At 36.0% G+C, this 18,747-nt stretch overlaps 1 protein-coding gene across 2 annotated transcripts in view; it reads left to right on the top strand.

The window, feature by feature from the left end:
• The window catches only part of LOC101739493 (zwei Ig domain protein zig-8), a 133,832-nt gene that overhangs the window by 109,122 nt on the left and 5,963 nt on the right, over positions 1-18,747 (top strand). Inside the window, exons 3-5 of one of the 2 annotated variants that reach the window (XM_021353627.3) lie at positions 3,302-3,435; positions 12,128-12,338; positions 17,873-17,992. In XM_021353627.3, the coding sequence (XP_021209302.1) occupies positions 3,302-3,435; positions 12,128-12,338; positions 17,873-17,992 (465 nt within the window). Of the gene's footprint in view, positions 1-3,292; positions 3,436-12,127; positions 12,339-17,872; positions 17,993-18,747 lie in introns of both variants that reach the window. The other variant, XM_012697691.4, reaches the window with a different exon arrangement.

Raw genomic sequence — 18,747 nt, 5'->3', positions numbered from 1 at the left:
AAATTATTAGCATTGTGCACTTCTTCTCTATATTCTCTACAAGTGTGGAAAATTTCATACTCCTCCGTCCGTGCAATTTTCGTAAAAAGGGATACAAAGTTTTTGCTTCATATTGATTACGGTGGAACTAAAATGTTTAGCATATATCTTTCCCGAAGCGGAATTACTTGCTTAACATTGATCCTAGAACATATATGTTAGGAAAATATAGCCTAGCTTGGTTCACCAATATTTTTATTAAATACTAAGTTTACTTCGGCTAAGCTCCCTGGTACATTAATCAGGGTTAATATTACGCAAATGCGTCCAGCAAGGTTTTTGTTGCTGTAATAATTTGCCTTTATTCCAATGGTGCCAACTGTGGTGATCAGGTACTCAAGGACTCTCAAGGGTCTTTGGTTAACCTATCTAAATAACAGTAATAATAAATACGGCCAAAAATTTGGTACCACAGCGTGTGACGATTCCCATAGCATTTTACGGTCACTAGAATAGAACATTCAAAAACTTCGGGTCCTTAATTAAACGGCCACAGCACAGCGACAACGTACTGGCAACAATAACTATCATTATAGTCTATCTGAATGTAGTGTCGAAGGAAAATCAACCTAAAGTCGCCGTGTCACGATCTCATCTACGTTGCGACTAAGTGTAACAGCAAAATAGTAAAAACGGGGTAAATGAGGTGTGAGTTTCGCGTTTAGGTGTAGGAAATTGGTCGAGAGATGGTAGTGTTGCGTGAAAAGGTCCGGATAATGTTGGGGCACTTGTTTTGAATCCAACTAAGTTTATTTCTCCGCAATTATTAAAAATATAGGTAAATAAGACTCCATTGGAAGTCTTTTAAAGAGACTATATCGGGGGCTAAAGGCCATTTGATTAAAGTTACATTACGATTAATACGCGGCATTTGTTTGTTTGTTTTATTTGGTACTAGAGACCCGCCCTCGCTTCGCTTCGGAAACTGTAATTTATTATTGATTTCTCCACTATTTAATGGATGTTATTATACATATATTATAAACCTTCCTCTTCAATCACTCTATCTATTAACAAAAACCGCATCAAAATCCGTTGCGTAGTTTTAAAGATTTAAGCATACATAGGGACAGAGAGATATAGGGACAGAGAAAACTTTGTTTTATACTATGTAGTGATTAGCATCAACAGTTCAATCTTTTTAATTGAACTTCAATTAAACTTACTCCATTCAAATAGCTGAAACTTTTTTTTGTTATGATTATAATTTATCTAATTTTAAACTGTAAATGGCTTTCCTGTAAAGTTGCAAAAATATCGCTTAAACCCAAATAGCATTTTACCTCTCGATATGCAATATTTATAATACCTGTCGATATGAAAAACGCAATATATAATGTATTAAGTAAAATGGTGACGACAAATGTTTGTTAGATGAATCTGACAAAATGAAAGCACTTCGTTTAATTGCGAGTAAACATGAATATGTTGTTTTAATAATAAAAATGCAATTGACAATTTTCAAAAGAGGATAAGAAAAATTGATTCTAATTAAATCGCTACAGTTTAAAGCAATTGTAATAGTAATAGGTAAATCTTTTTGAAAATTAAGTAAGAGATATCAAATTAATCATTGTGAACATTCAATGGTAATTTATGGCGTTTTTAAATTTTAACGTATCACATAATTGCTGCATAGGAATTTAACTTGGTTCAGGCTTCCAATGAATACAGCCTGCACAGGCAAGTATGTGGAACATTCGATTAGAGAACAATTTCCGAAGTATTCAACGGAAAAATCTAAAAAAGTTTGTGGTGCTTGATAGAATATATGAGTCGACTATTATCAAAGCCGGCAATCTGACTTTTGGACAATGATTGGTAAATCAGAAAAACGAATTATTGACTTTGTGTTCGATTGGCAGTCACAAAACTCTTCGGAACGACATCTTAGATAAATAACAGGTTAAGTATTAACCTTTATTTAATGCAGGTTTTGAACCGTATTCTTTGAAGGAGACGATTATATTCAAATCAATCTGTATTGACATATCAATAAAAATTTTTTGTCCAAATTCACAGATTGCCACCTTTGATAATAGACGACTCATATTATAATACATACTTTCTTGTTTTTTAATATAGTAGTAGCGTATTATAATATTATCAATTATTATTACTTTAGTTATTATAGCTTTTTTTTTTAGGTCAGACATTTTGCGATGTGTCCAGCATTCTGCCACTTCAGCATACGTCTGTGACTTTGATACTCGGTCGGAAAGCCTCTTTTGCCATTTCATGCTTCAGAGAAACCCCGAGATTAAGTTACTCTATATTTCGCTTATACGTATAGACATATACGCCGCAGAAAATAGATAAATTCTGGAAAAGCAGTTAATAATGCTTCCTAGCGCAAGTATACATCCCTAAGCATTTAACTATCGGCAATGTCTGATGGAATACCATACCCAGAAATAGGCCACACACACACCTTTCTCGCTCCAGACCCAGAATAATTTCTTAATCAAAACACCTTTGTTTTTGCTAATTGTCTCATTTAACATTCCATTTGTGTGGATACTTACAAAAGGAATACTAAGAAACTCATAATGAGTCATGTAATAACATTGTGTTTTTTTTTTTAAATGTGCCTCAATTATTCAAATTTTATTTAAATTGACGCTGGGTCTTTTTACTGTACGAAGCGTACTAGATATAATTCCTATTATTTAATAAAGCACGTATACTTGGTATTAATATAGAATAGTATCAACCTTTTTCTTCTCTTAATGTAACGACTAAGGGGATTCGACAGAGAATTAAAAGAGTTCACTATAGCAGCCTTTTTTAATATCTACACTAATTTAATCTGACCGCCAACCGACATTTACTAATAGTATGCCATAATAAGGTAGACCATGCGCTAGTCTACCGTCACTCTAGAGCAGGTACCAGGAGGAAGGCCAAGAAGGTGACCCTTACGCGCTTAAACCTCATGATATGAGGTTTCGCCCTCCTGCTTGAAAACTAAAAAGAGGCCTTATATTATCACGCAATTGTTACCATTATCTTTACACATATCGTGCTAGATCAGAATGCGTCCTACGATTATCAATGGTCGTGATTTTTAAACATCTCCTATCTACTTCTGTTCTGATACATGTAGTTTGAAGACTAAAACCAGTGCTATCACAATTCAATTGAATTTCAATCAGATTTCGAACAAAAATTTTAAAGATAGCCTTTTGGCTTTAATAGCTTTTTTCTAAATGTTGTTTGAAAATTGATAAAAAATAACTTTAAAAAATCATAGTTGTTGCAGGTACAGCCCACTACGGAGAAGATAGTGTGGGTTCCTTTCCGTACTTCGAGTACAACGTACCGAGGAATGTGACCACAGTAGTCGGACAGACCGCCTTCCTCCACTGCAGGGTAGAGCAACTAGGGGACAAAGCTGTAAGTATGAATATTAGGTACACATCTAATAAATTTACTGCTTCGAAATATTTAGGCGTTCAGTGTGCTTAGAAGTCGTCGTGGCCTAAATGACAAGACATTCGGTGCATTCGTATCGAGCGATGCATTGGTGTTTGAATCCCGCAGGCGGGTGCCAATTTTTCTAATGAAATACGTACCCAACAAATGTTCACGATTGACTTCCACGGTGAAGGAATAACATCGTGTAATAAAAATCAGACCCGCAAAATTATAATTTGCGTAATCACTGGTGCTAGGACCTCTTGAGAGTCCGCACGGGTAGGTACCACTACCCCGCCTATTTCCGCCGTGAAGCAGTAATGCCGCGACGACTTCACCCATCAAAGCAATAAAAAAATAAACTCTTGCTCATTTCTTTCGAATAATTTATAATTTTAGCAGCGATGGACGATGAACAAAGGCTAATGAAGATTCTTCATTGCGTTTTGTTAAGTTTTTAGCCAACACTATCGCATATAGTTAAATATTCAATTGTGTATATCCAATTTCCGAACGTTCTCTATTCTGTTACCGCGTGGGGAAAAGAGAGATGTATTTTCAATTCAACATTACCGTATGTTATTCTCGTTTCAATGACGTCTCGGGCCGTTTTGCATGCCGCGAAGACTGGTATTGATTTTATTGGCTATTTTAGTTCGATTTGACGCGAAACGAAGTAGGTTAGCGAGATTTTTTCAAAGGGAAGTAGGTCTGGACTTGCTCGGGGTTTTTTTTTTTTAATGTTCTAAATAAAAAACTACCTCTTTTTCAATTTAACTCCTACATAATTTATTCCTTAAGAGGCGACGTTCTAAATAGACTTGGATGGGCTGTGTGAAAGAGGATATTTGAAAGAAGTATGTTAGTTCAGAGATGACGTTTTTTTTTTATTGCTTAGATGAATGGACTTGCTCACAGCCCACCTGTGTTAAGTCGTTACTGGAGCCCATAGACATCTACGACGTAAATGCGCCACCCACCTTGAGATATCAGTTCTAAGGTCTCAAGTATAGTTACGACGGCTGTCCCGCCCTTCAAACCGAAACGCATTAATGCTTCACGGCACAAATAGGCAGGGTGGTGGTACCTACCCGCGCGGACTCACAAGAGGTCCTACCACCAGTAATAAATAGTCCTGAATGGCAAAAGATGACAAGCAGCTTAATATCTAATAAGAGCAAGAAGATAGTTAGTTAAATGATTTATTTATCTAAGAGTGTAAGATGAGTGATTTTCGTAATATTAATAATTGAAGTCGTCGTGGCCTAAAGAACATCACGCCTGTTCGTAAAAGCGCTGCGATTTATCTTGGTGTTCAAATCCCGCAGGCAGGTAAATTAGGTTTTGTAATGAAATACGTACTTAACTCGTGTTCACGGATGACTTTCACGATGAAGGAACAACATAAGCCGAGCCCTTGGCATTTCATTTAATATGTTTCTTCACATTATATAACTTTAGCGCAAATATAACTTTATTTTTATATATTACACGAATTCATCATATTCATATCATATCATCCGTAGTAGTATGTCGAAAACATTTAAGGTGGCATATTCAGGTATAGGATTCGGATATATGTGGTGTATGGCAATCAATTTCAGGTCAACCATAATCTCTAGTGTTATAATATGCTTTTTTTTTTACTTTTTCTTCCTACCTATGCTGATAGCCTTAAGAGGCTAATTCAGCTTCTCCTTGACGTGTAGGTGAGCTCACGGAGCTCAAACCGGAGTGTTGCTAACACTGGCCCTAGCAAGAGCATTGCTTCGCAGAATCTACCACCGGATCGGAAACGCGACCCACTGAGAAGATCCGGCGAAAGCCTCAGTGGGCTATGTCTATGGGTTAATTTACTCGTCGAGCCCTTTGTCGCAAGCGACGGGTTGGGCAAGAGCGCTGACCGGTGCTTGAGGTACCTAAAAGCACCGTTAATGGATCGGGAGGATCCGTAATGACGTGTTTAGGGTGACGTCGACCGTCTACCACTCAGTCCACAGGATCGAGTATGATCATATCGACGCTTAAAAGGCAAACGTGACTAAGCGACAACGCGTGAACTTTACATTAGACTAATTTAAAGTTGAAATTAATTTAAAATATACATGAGAAATACCTGAAAAAAAAAAAATTTTAACGAATCTAGCTGTAGGATTGAAATGATTTTAATAGACTTAGAAATATATTTTTTTTGTGCATCGAATATAGTTATTGCCTATCATTTATGTACAAAGCAGTTATTGTCGCTTAGTCACGTTTGCCTTTCAAGCGTCGATATGCGCTAATGATAACTACATATATTTAAAACTGACAGATAATATTTAGAAAAAACAATTTTTTCAACAATTTCTCTTGTACGAGTATCGCTTTGTGTGTACGTTTCAAATTTTATATAGTGGGTGAAAAAAAAACATTCTTTTGTAAGCGATACAAATCATTTTTTTTATTGCCCTTGTAGGCAGACGAGCATCGGCCCACCTGGTAAGTGGTTACCGTCGCCCATGGACTTCAGCAGTGCTAGGGGCAGAGCCAAGCCGCTGCTTACCTGTTACGCTGTTAAGTACTCTACACAAGCCTCGTTTGAAAAAGGATATGGCACTCGGGAAACACCTTGGAGGGGAGATCATTCCAAAGCCGGATGGTACGTGGCAAAAAGCGGCAAAAAATATATACTGCTTTTCGATATCAGTCATAGCTCATAATCGACCAAACTTTGATTCATATTCAGTTTGGATTCCCAAGGACCAAACCAAACGCCATCTTAAACGATACCAAGTAAATTGCCCAGCAGCTTACCGTCCGATATGACTGTCCATTAATGTATTCTTCGATCGATACGAACGCCATTACGCAGCAACGTGCTGCAATAACGATTTCGAACCGGCGCGACGGTAATGCACTCGTGTTTCTTATTGACGTATCTGCTGGTATGAAAGTCGAACGCTAAATTTATACTCATAACTTTAAAACGAAAAAAAATTACTGGTGGTAGGACCCCTCGTGATTACTGGTGGTAGGATCTCTTATATCTCAAGGCGGTTGGCGCATTTACGTTGTAGATGTCTATGGGCTCCAGTAACCACTTTACATCAGGTATCCTGTGAGCTCGTCCACCCATCTAAGCAATAAAAAAACTCATATTTTTTTGTTAGACACTTCATATCGAGGTGCGAAACGCTATTTAAGCGATACTAGATGATGATCGAGCTTTGCTAATTTTTTTTTTTTTGATAACGCCATCTTGTTGTGTCTTTAAAGCGGTTAGTTGCCCTCAATTAAGAAAAATAGTATTATTATTCGCCAATAGATGTCGGGAAGAGTTGATTATTGAAAACACGAATAAAACAACATTTTCTGAAAATAAATCGTAGCTAGATCGATTTATCGCCCCCGAAATCCCCTGTATACTAAATTTTATGAAAATCATTCGATCCGTTTCCGTTTAATCAAAGGTCCGTTTTATTTGGTATTAGTATTAACAATTCTTGTTGGACAACGAAAGTGGCGGATGAAAGGCGATTGCATGCAGCAGAGATGCGAATGTTGCGATGGATGTGTGGAGTAACGAGAATGGATAGAATACGAAATGAATATGTTAGAGGAAGTCTGAAAGTGGCACCTGTGACAGAGAAGCTGAGGAGTGCACGTTTGGGATGGTATGGACATGTGATGAGACGAAATGAAAATGAGGTTGTTAAGAGAGTGTTAACTATGAATGTGGAAGGATTTAGAGGAAGAGGTAGACCTAAGAAGAAATGGATGGATTGTGTGAAAGACTATATGGGTAGGAGGGGAGTGAGCGAAGAAATGGTATATGATAGAAGAGTATGGAAGGAGAAAACATGTTGCGCCGACCCCAGGTGACTGGGAGAAGGGCAGGATAATGAGTATTAACAATTCGATATTTTTAATTAAACTTCAATTGTGTTTACCACATTCAGATAGCTGGTTTTTTAAGGATATTTTTCTCAAAATTTAAAGTTTGAATTGCTCTAAACATACATGATGTTGCAAAAATGTTTCTTAAACCTAACCTTTCACCCGTCGATATGGGATTTATAAGTATATTTATTAGTACATAAAATTTTCTTTATAGTTTTACATCTGCTGACGTTATGTCTGACCTGGTTTTAAATAGTTACATTGGACATATTGATAAGGTCGTAGTTCAACTGTTTTGTATTATGGCTGTCTTATCTGTCCACCCAAAACGCACGACCGTGTCGCGGCCAAAATAGGAAGGTAATGCGAGCCATCCTTGCGAGCCTAAATTTTGTTTTAGTTGGTCTAATGGTTAGTACCCTGACTACTGGTCCAAGATATCCGTATACGATTTTCGGATTATATATTCTTGTGAACAATGTTTGTAGTCTGTGCTTTAACTTGCCTTCTATTTTTGTTTGCAATAAAGCTTAGCTCGAGGGTGTTGTTCGGCTCCAAAAGCTCAGGCAAAAACGTTTAAATACTTAAAGGTAAAAGTCGTAATTTTTATTATTGAAAGTGTTAAACAGAGATTAACCTCGTATAGAACCATAAAGGAAGCGCTTTGATCCATTAAGCTCCGCCTGCTTCTAATGGATAGACTATTGTCTTGTATCTTTTATTCTCTGTTGTTATCGCTCGAATTGATAATAAAAATATTCTTCTCTGTGTTATTGAGAGCTTTAAATTTTAATATAGCTGCCCTAGTAGTTTGCTTTCATCAGTGATTTTAATTAAAAAAAACACAGTAAACTTTTAAAATTTAGAACGACCAAAGCTTGTTACTAGATTTTTAGTAGTATTTTCTTTAATTTTTTGATTGTCATTAATATAATTATCGTGAAATTAAGCCAGATTAGTAACTTATTTAAAGTATTTATTTGGTTTCACTGATACTACAAACACAACCAAATCTGATAAACATGACATGGAAAATAAAAAAAACGGTGCAAAAATCTTGAATTTAATTGAAAAAAGGAATATTTTTAGGAATTATTTACCTTTTCTTGTTCTAAAGCAATCATTCATGTACCTAAATAATAGAATAACTTATTTATTAATGTAGACACTGGAGCGTTCAAAGTTAATTCTCGACTGCCGCAGTGGAAGATCTTCATCGGACATATTTAACAAACCACATGACATGATCGTAGCGTAAGGACACATACGCAGGCTTAACCGCTTCATAAACCTCACCCAAGACTTAAACCTTATGAAGATGTCTATTTCCTCTACAATTTATTTTCCTGGGTAATTGCTAAACACTAGCTAGACTATAAAAATATTTATGGAAACAAAAATAAAACTAACGGAAGGTAGAAACAAAATTGAAGTGTCTGAGAATTTCTCATGTCTCTCTTCAAACCGTCCAAAGCTCTTGAGAAGAAAATTCCAAAATCGTAATACATTTTAGATTTTGTCATTGTCCAAACTGTCACACTGAAGTTTCAGCGTATATTTTCCACTTCTCATACAGCAATACGAAATATATTTTTGAGAATGTTCAGTCGAGTTTCGGCATCGTTGCCTTTTAGAATAATGTCAAGCGCTTCATCCTTAACATATTTTATTCTGTCTATCCAAGTGTTTGCTTTGAGCAGGCCGATAAATTTAACATATATGTACATATTTCGTGAATAAAGTGTAGATGGGCATAGTGTATGCCATTTGCCTTTTGATACTTGAGGTCGTTGTCTCACTTTTATTGGATTTATGGGGCTGAAATAATCAGGATGTTAGCGAACAGGCATGCGTTCGGGTTCTATACATATCGCCATCCACAAAATTTATAAATTTCAACCTGGAATTCGTTTTTGTTACGAGCAGAATTTCGAAGCAAGACATTTATAGCCTTTGAACCCATAGTAGTGTAACACAATGCGAGTACCTTTCCAGTACATTTTCCTGCCCGAATAGAATAACATGTAATAGTATGTTAACGATGAGGTATATGTCTATAAATTACAAGATATATCGTCGGCTTATTGCAAGAACTTAAAAATATTTTGCGTCTACCTTGTTGAACAAAAATGTGATAGCCGAAAACGATAATGTATATGATGATAATTAATTATACATTTAATCCACTTATCTTCGGTTCTTCTTGCTGTCGAGGGTCACCACTGTAGAAGTAGTTGTATTAGTTCTGCTTCTAACTGTATTAGGTAGGCGCTGACACGAAGGGTGTTTTACACAGTGAGTATGAATATGTACTGCTTTGAATAGTTTATTGAAGATAGCAATATTCACAAATAAACTATGACAAGAGTGGTACGATAAAGAATTAACTTAAAGAAGTAGTAAAGCACTGACACGAACGATGGGTAGCACAGCAAATATCGATGAGTACTGCCCGCAGTTTCTTAAGATTCCGAAGTGTTGAACAATAATAGATGATTGCCTGAATTCATAAGCGACAGCGATTTCGTCGAATTGTAAGGCGGTTGCCCAAGTAGTGGCGAGTAAGTGAGTCGCCACAAACTCATTAACTGCAAAAAATCACTAAATACGTTTTTATCTATAATGGCCTCATTTTTGCATACCGATTTCTAGCTGGCCAATTTTGGCCGTTACGTCTTTGGCAGAAAATTGATAATTGCAACTTTGGAAGTCAGGCATTTACAAAGATTCACTAAGCAGCACTAGTTATTTTTATAAAATGGATAATTATTTGAAAACAGCATACATTAGATTACAGAACTCATTTTCAGCATGTAATTAATTTTATCAAAACAAGTGTGGTATAATATAGCTTAAAATTGTATTTCGATAAAATTAATTATCTACATTTAGTTAGTTTCTGTAATACATTATTATGTATATGAATGATAAGATCGTATAAGAATGATTATTTTATAAGCTAAATTAAAATTATACTTGGCTGTCACCATGATGCCATGTCATAATTCACTTATGTAGTATCGGGCTAGTTGGCCTTGCCTGTCTTTTGATGCCGACTAAAAAATTATCATGAACACTTTTTAATATCCTTAAATCCATACTACGCCATTTTTACGTTCAGTTCGGAGTAGCAAAAACTGTAAAAACAATCTAATATCATATTGTTAAAATGAGACTAATTTGTCAAAACTGAACGCTCACTTTAATTACAACTAATCCATGAAAAAGCTAGCATTCTTGGAAAAATTTCCATCTAAAATAAAACACAAAGTGGTCTTTTATTTTTATAAAACAATTAACATCAAAGCGAGTGTAATTTACAAGAGATTGATGACTTTTTAAACATTCCATTAATATAATAACACAATAGTTTCAACTAACTCGCAGTCTCGTCTCACAGCATTTTGACGTTTTGTTTAGCATTATTATATCTTTAAAAAATACATTGTCATTTTTTTAGATGTCTGTAAAGTTTTTTTTTACTTGGATTTATAAGATAACGGCGTTCTTCAATGTATGTTCTCGTATGTTCTTCAATGATCTCAATAATAAATAAATAAATATTTACTAACAGTCACGCCACGTTAATTGGTCCCGTGATAAGTTCGTAAAGAACTTGTGTTAAAGGTACCAGATAACGGATATAAATGTAAGATTTTTATTATACACATACATATATTTAATAGACATCCATAACCCTGGAAAAGACATTTATATTTATCATACAAATATCTTCCCTTGGCGGGATTCGAACCCGCGACCCCCTTGTGTAGTGACCATGTCACTTACCACTACACCAGACGGCCGTTAATGACTGATGGATGGATCATAAAATATTTTTACGTTCTATATTCAACAGATGAAATGCAGAAATGGTACACTCGGATGACGATTACTCTCTCTCTAATATCTCTAATAAAGTTACTGACTCTGATTGACCAGAAGATGGACCAGAAGACCAACGGAGCAGTCAAATTTTAGATGGATCCGAAATTAATTGCAAAATACTAGAACAATGCGAGATCGGCTCTCCATAAACATCGACACATTCAAGGAGTAACATTGTAACTCGTATTTCGGCTCGGCTAAAAACCGGTTACAATGTTATTCTCTTGTACTTGTATAATCCAGAAGAAAATATCATACACATCAATCGATGCTTCACAAAAAGATAGGATCCATTATACTCCAGTGTTTTTATTAATGGAGGCCCGGAGGCCTTTCCAGTTTCATCAGGACAGGTCGGCGAACAAAAATTCAGCCAGGAGGGGTGCGATTGGCTAACAGCTACCCGAATGCCTCTAAAGGAGATCTAATAATTCAAGAGCAGCTGCTTCGCGAATGAATCTACTACCGGATCGGAATCGCGACCCGCTGAGAAAATTCGGCGAGAAACTCAGCGAGCTGATGCATCGGTTAGGTTGCACATGGAACTCTTTGCCGAGTTCGACGAGTACGGTTACTAGGGTCCCTAAGCCTGCTCCTAATGTTAGAGCTTAAGGCGTCTAATGTAATAGTTATTAATTACACGCAGTCACACCCACAGATTTTACATACAAGGGTACAACGAATATATTGATTTTAATTTAGGAACATATTGTGTTTCTTTTATTTGTTTAATATCAGGATAAATGGTAAAATTCAAGCTGTCGATTCTTGACTTTGTTTTGTAATTTCTGTCGTCATGAAAAATGTCTGTGAATTGTAAAATCTCAGTCACGTCAATATCTCAGATAATTTAATTAGTGTAGTGTTCAAAAGCCTAAAAGTAACAAGAGTTTTGTTGCAGGTCAGCTGGATCAGGAAGAGGGATCTCCACATACTCACGGCTGGGATTTTGACTTACACATCCGACCAGAGGTTCCAGGTTATTCGGCCTGAGAAGTCAGAAAATTGGACACTGCAGATTAAATTCCCACAGGAGAGAGACGCCGGGATATACGAGTGCCAAGTCAACACGGAACCAAAGATGTCTTTGGCATTTCAACTTAATGTCGTTGGTCAGTATGAAATATAAAAAAAAAAAAATCCGTAGTGATGCGGCACGTTATTTATAAAAAGAGCCAGATCACGAATCCAATGAGGTTTTTCTTTTATTTTATTATTTACCTAATGTAACTCTCAGATCAGAGAACTTGCCAGGTCTGTGGTCTCGCGAGAGCACAAAAGTCACCGCCGCCTCCCGTGAGTGGAGTTAATAATCGCCACGTATTCAACACATTCGTTTGCATCTTCATGACGTATGAAATTAGTTAATAAACATATTAATGTTTTGTTTAATAAATTTTGATCAGTTTGTCTTACCTATTGCATTTTAATATTGACATAATCAATATCACACGAATACTGTTTGAATAATACAGAAATTTGTTAAAAAAAGTAATAACAGAGTAAGTACAAATTTTAATAATTTCATCAATCTTATAAGTCAAGGATAGAACAACAAAATTTTAATATCGAAATGTTACTCTTAACAAAATAGGAGACAAACTAGAATTTAATCTGAGTATTTAGTAACCCCTGATAATTAATCTAAACAAGGTCCTTGACAGTTTCCAATAAAGCTTAGTAAAATCTGGGACCATTAACAGCACAAACTTAAGTTCGTAACGCAAAGTTTGGCACTAAAACCACATTCGCAGTTGATGTAAAATATGTCCGGGATTCCTGGATCGTAAATAAATTTACAGAGGAGACTCCAATAGTTTTATCTGATACATTTTTGTGTCTGTACCACAAGATTTGGACGTTTTTTTTTGTTCCTTTACTAGGCGTGGTTATAATTTAAATTTACAGTTTGTGAAATAATCGATAGCTTCTTCTGTTACATTTTTGAGATCTTCCACTTGGCCTGCGAATTTCGTTATTGAGCATTCCATGACAATGTGGCGTACAGTTTGCTCTGGGCATCTGCATTCACAGCTTTGGTTTTCCGTCCAACCCCATCTCTTCCGCAGTTGGTTACAGTGACCAACTCCGCGATTTAAGCAAGATCTCTAGGCTATAGCCTCATTGACTACTGCTCTCTTACTTATGGTAATAGCTTAACAAATTGCACCAAAATATCTATGCAATTTAAATAATACTACTTCTTCTTAATCATATCCTTCTTGATAGAGTGATCGTAAACGTCTATGTAGCTTTGGACGGAGCAAATTTCACCCATCTTACAAGGCTATACGGCTACAGATTTCCCACAGTGGTTCTGATTTGGTCGATACACCACATTGAAAATAGAATTTAATAAATAATTGTATATAATATTATTCAAACTTATTATTTTAAATCAATAATAGCCTTCAATGGGTTCGATATTCTTATTACGCGCTTATCAAATGTTGCATTAATATTCTATACATCCGTATTTGTTTAAGATAGATAATTTTTTAGCTTTATAATGTATGACTAAATGTCTAAGTGAATTACAAACAAGAAAGTTATCGAAATACAAACTGCTATCGATACGCTAAGCGTGAATGTACCCTTAGGGAGAATGATGTGTTTGACGACAAGTCACAAGTAAACTTAGGAATTTAACAAGAACTTAGGAAACTTGTAGCTTGCTATTTATCGCCTTAGATTTACATAATAATAATTTTAGCAAACAAGATTGTGTTAAAGTTCTGATAAAGCCGTTTCCTAGAACAAAGTACTTTCAAAGTTTTGACAAGGATACGTGGTGTATATTACAAATTGCTTACACAATTGTCGTGGGGCAACTAAAATGAAACACGTTCTACCATACTATAATACAATAATACCAAAATATATGTGATAATTCAATTACTTTTATTTTATTTGATTATGTAAAAAAATTAATTTTAGGATCGCAGACATTTTTTTTTTTATTCTACTCTGTGATTCAACAATTTTGTTGATTCTGCCAGTTAGACCTCTCTAAGATATTTCACATTAAGATAAGTTTCATTTTAATCGACGATAATAATTCAAGGTCTCAATACACAATGTAGTGCTGGTACTATTACATACAACTTGTTTGACACAAGTTTTTTGCGTCTGAAGCTTTATAAATTTGAGAACTTAAGTTTTCGAACATTAAGTGCCCATACTGGTGGTAGTACCTCTTGTAAGCCCGCAGGGGTAGGCACCACTACCCTGCCTATTTCAGCTGTGAAGCAGTAATGCGTATCGGCTTGAAGGGTGGGGCAGTCGTTGTACTGAACTGAGACCTTATAACTCATATCTCAAGGTGGGTGGTGGCATTTACGTTGTAGATATATATGGGCTCTGGTATCCGCTTAACATCAGGTGGGCTGTGAGCTCGTCCATCCATCTATGCGATAAATAAAAAATAGTCAGTCCGATTTTGAGAAAAATACCATGTCATTTTAATTGTCATTTATTTAAGGTTATTAAAATTTGATAAGCGCGTTAAGCTGTTTTGCTAGCTGGCATCCTGCGAAGAACTTTTCGGTAATTATGCTGTCTGGCAAAATTTTTTTCTTGTTATTTCACTGCTCTTTCGGTTTGACCTAAATAATATTATCGAATGGATCTTTGGTTTCGATAGCTAATGATTGGCAGTTTTATTTACTGCTTAGCCATTGGTTCTGGCGTGTTAGCCGAAAATTGGTTTGATTTATTAAAGAAAAATACTGAACTCTATGTTATTACACATCTAGTCTTATTTGTAGTGATCGGGTAGATAAATATACAGTTGTATAAAAACCATGCCATGTCATGTCATGACCTGATCCGAAATGCATTATCACCACTCACAGTAACTTCTGATTTCCCGTTTTTTTTATCTCAACCCAATGCTAGAGCCCAAGAACTAGAAGAAATAGATCTGTATTATCGAACACTGAGTAAAGAAATGAACCGCTAGACAGACACAGGTCATTGTAGCGAGGCTTAAGGGAGACATGTCTAGCAGTGAACGTCAACGGGTTGACAGGATAGATAGCTACAAATATACCTTTGCCAATGTAAAACCATGTCTAATAGGCTGCCAAATATGGGTACTGGGGAATCTACTTTATGTTGTATGCATTACTTTATGAAACATTGAAAACGTAATGGTACGTACCCATTCGCAGACCTGCGAACTTTTGGATCAAAACTATTTATACCCGTCACAGGTGCGATAAAACAAACCTATGAACCTAGTAATGAAAGCAAATATTACATTTCATAAAGCTATATTAGATAAAAATACCATTGGTGTTCATAGCAGCGTGAAGCATTGTTTTACGACTCCCAATTTCCTAGACGACAACCCTGCTCCTTAATTAACCTCTCACTGTGTACTCCGAAGCAGCTCTTATTGTCTTCCTTCGTGAAATGGCCACATCCAATATTAGATCTTCAAAAATACAGCGAGTAAGACGCACCCGTGTTGCTAAATTGAGGGCCCCGATGAAATGTTTCACAGATTTAATCTCGAGCCAATTTTTTTCGTTCGAGAATATTTTGAACGGTTCCTTTGTCGTTTTATATATGCCTTATCATGTTACTCTGCTCGCTTGATGGGCCTTCCGGTTCAAATATCTCAACGTGCTGATTTTAGTGGAAATTTCAAGAAAGGAAATCTTTTTGGTATGAGTGGAATTTTGCATTCAATATAATTAAATCTTGTTTAGCGCGTCTGCAAAAAACTCTTTGTCGCAATATTATCAGATTTGTTATGTTCGTATATTAATTAGCTGGTGTCAGTAGGTGATGTTTCAAACTCCACATGCTCTGCAGGATTAAATAATTTGAAAATTATATTTTTAGCTGCCTCGCATGATGTGTTTATGGGGGCTACCTTTTTCATTATCAGCGGAACGATTTGAATTTTAAATTAGGCCCGTTTCGAAGGCGGCTCGTTTTACTGGGACCTTTTTTAGAATTCAGCGTAAGTTCCTCGCTTATTGATTTTGGGTCTGCAATGAGTTTCAACAGCAAACGTTCATCATACTGAAACGTTTTTTTTTCCTGTTTACATTTATTTTTCCTTGATCATTAAAGTCGTTCCCGGAATTTAACCAAGCAAAACGATTTGCTACCAGATTATAATTAAAAGCTTCTAATTTAATGCAACTTAGAAGCACACGCGAGTGAAAAGCTACGACGCCTGGTTAAGTTAATTGAATATTTACATGAAGGAGACAAAGTCACAAAATCAATTTCTCTTTTAAGTTTTTCTTGCCAGATTACGGAAATTCCTGATCAACTCCCTATCAGCGTCTACGTTGATATTATTATGTCATGTAAGGTCGTAATACAATTTAGTGACTTTAGTACTGCGGCTACCCATCATACAATACAAGATATTTGACAGAACCTGAATCTGACTTACGACATTTTCAAGATAAGCTTGCACATATACAACTTCCGAACAACAACATTCGGACCGTCGGTCTACCGAGCAATATCACCCGCTCGGTGGAAGATCTTCCCTTCTTCGTTTAAGCCATTCACACACTTAACACCAGATGAGCCGTGAGTTCGTCCACCCACAAAAGCAATAAAAATAAAATATGTATCGACCGGTGAGTGACGAATTAAGGAAAATGTCGTAAGCTAGATTCAGGCATCTATCAAATATCTTGTATTGTATGATGGCTACCCGCCACAGTATAAAAGCCCTTCAAAAAGCGTGATTATGCTGAGAACCCGCTGTTAGAAAACATAAAGTGTTTTAATCGTCGATGCTACGGCTAGAACCTAAACGTTGTCTTAGACATCATGTACAGTCACAAACTGACACATTGGAGTCTTGCCAAGCTTCAAGAATAACGCAAACTGGTGCGGCTTATTGCACGCCCCAAAAACAGACTGGATAATTGGCCGTGCTTCATCGCTTAGTGCTACAACCTTCCAAGCATATCACTTCTTAAATTTACCGATTATGCGAAGTAAGCACGTGTTGGAAACTTATGGGAAACCCTTCAGTAACGTTCTTGAATTATCGACCCAACGTTTATCTTTGGTTCCTTTTCCTCTCTTAATCTCATTGAATTTTAATCCTAATATTTCATTTTCGTGTGTCATCACACAACAACATTACATAAAGGCTCACGACTCGAAAAGACTCGCAAATATCATTTTGTTTGGACGGTTTGCTGCATACAATTGTTAATGATTGTACTTCTGGATATTTGTCAAATAAACTTAACGACTTTAAAAATTATGTGTATTCTATTGTGTTTCTTATTCAATTTAGTTACTGTGTGATTTTAATCTAAAATAGTATCACCGCACCTCTTTCCAGGGGTATAAAAGGTGACTGAGTAAGAACGGGCTGAATAACACAAAATAGGCAGCAGCATTTTCTGAAACTTAGTTTGGTATAGTTGTTTGTGTCACCGACCCAAAATGGTATTTAACGATTGGCAATGACTAAAATATTTTAGATACACTTTGCAATAGTTACAACAAAGCACGTCTTTAGTTTTTACAAATATGGAAGGAACTAATTAGAGTATCGTAAGCTCAGTGCGTGGCAAAAACTGACTAAACATAAAGAATGTGGAGGACATTTACGCAATAATTGTACCGAGTAACTTGGTTTTTTGTTTGTTCACAGAAGCAAAAGCACACATCCTTGGCCCAGCAGATCTGTACGTTAAGACAGGAAGCTCCCTGTCTTTAACTTGTATCCTAAGTCAAGGCCCACACGATCTGGGAACCATATTTTGGTATAAGGGTGAGTTGGGTTTCAAATAACATTACTTATCTGCACAAATAACTCTTAGATTTTATTTTAAGCACCTTTATCCTAGTTTTAAGATACCTGATTTATACTCATTTTGGGTTTTTGACTATGATACCAGGGTTGAAATCTTGTGGCGTGTACCATTCATTTGTAAGCGTGTTTCTAATAGTTTTAAATAAACAACATCCACGACGAAGATGTGAAAATCGTGCAATTTTAATTATATAAAATTGCATTTCTTACATGATGCATATCATTTCATGCATTCCAAATAGAAGGTTAGGACAACGGTTGTATCATTCTAATAAGTCCTTCAGTCTTATTTTCCTCTCATTGGTTATCTAGTTAACGCCTGACTACCACAACACGGGTTCCAAGTTTGATTGGCAGTTTTTATAATTGTATTTGGTATTCGAAGTTTGGTCTTGTCTTAAATGTTTTATTTGTTACTATGAGAACCTGGCCTGTACTATTGAATGTGCAATTCTTATTGCACTGTATCTAAAGTATACAAAAAAGATAACGAATCTCGTACGACATGAAATGCGTTTGCTATCTTCCGTTTACACTGAAGAGTTCAATAATCTGAAGTATTTATACCTATATGATTTACTAGCTGTACCCTTCCGCTTTGCTGGGCACTTAAAATTAACATTATTATTTCTCACCCCCACAAAGATTCTCATAATTAACGCCACCGCAACTGGTGTAGAGAGTCCAACACTCATATAAATATTAGCCTATCC

This window comes from Bombyx mori, chromosome 28 (assembly GCF_030269925.1).
Source record: "Bombyx mori chromosome 28, ASM3026992v2".
In the NCBI taxonomy this organism is placed as follows: domain Eukaryota; kingdom Metazoa; phylum Arthropoda; class Insecta; order Lepidoptera; family Bombycidae; genus Bombyx; species Bombyx mori.
Note: the sequence above shows the minus strand (reverse complement) of the source record. Positions and strands in the feature narration are given on the sequence as shown.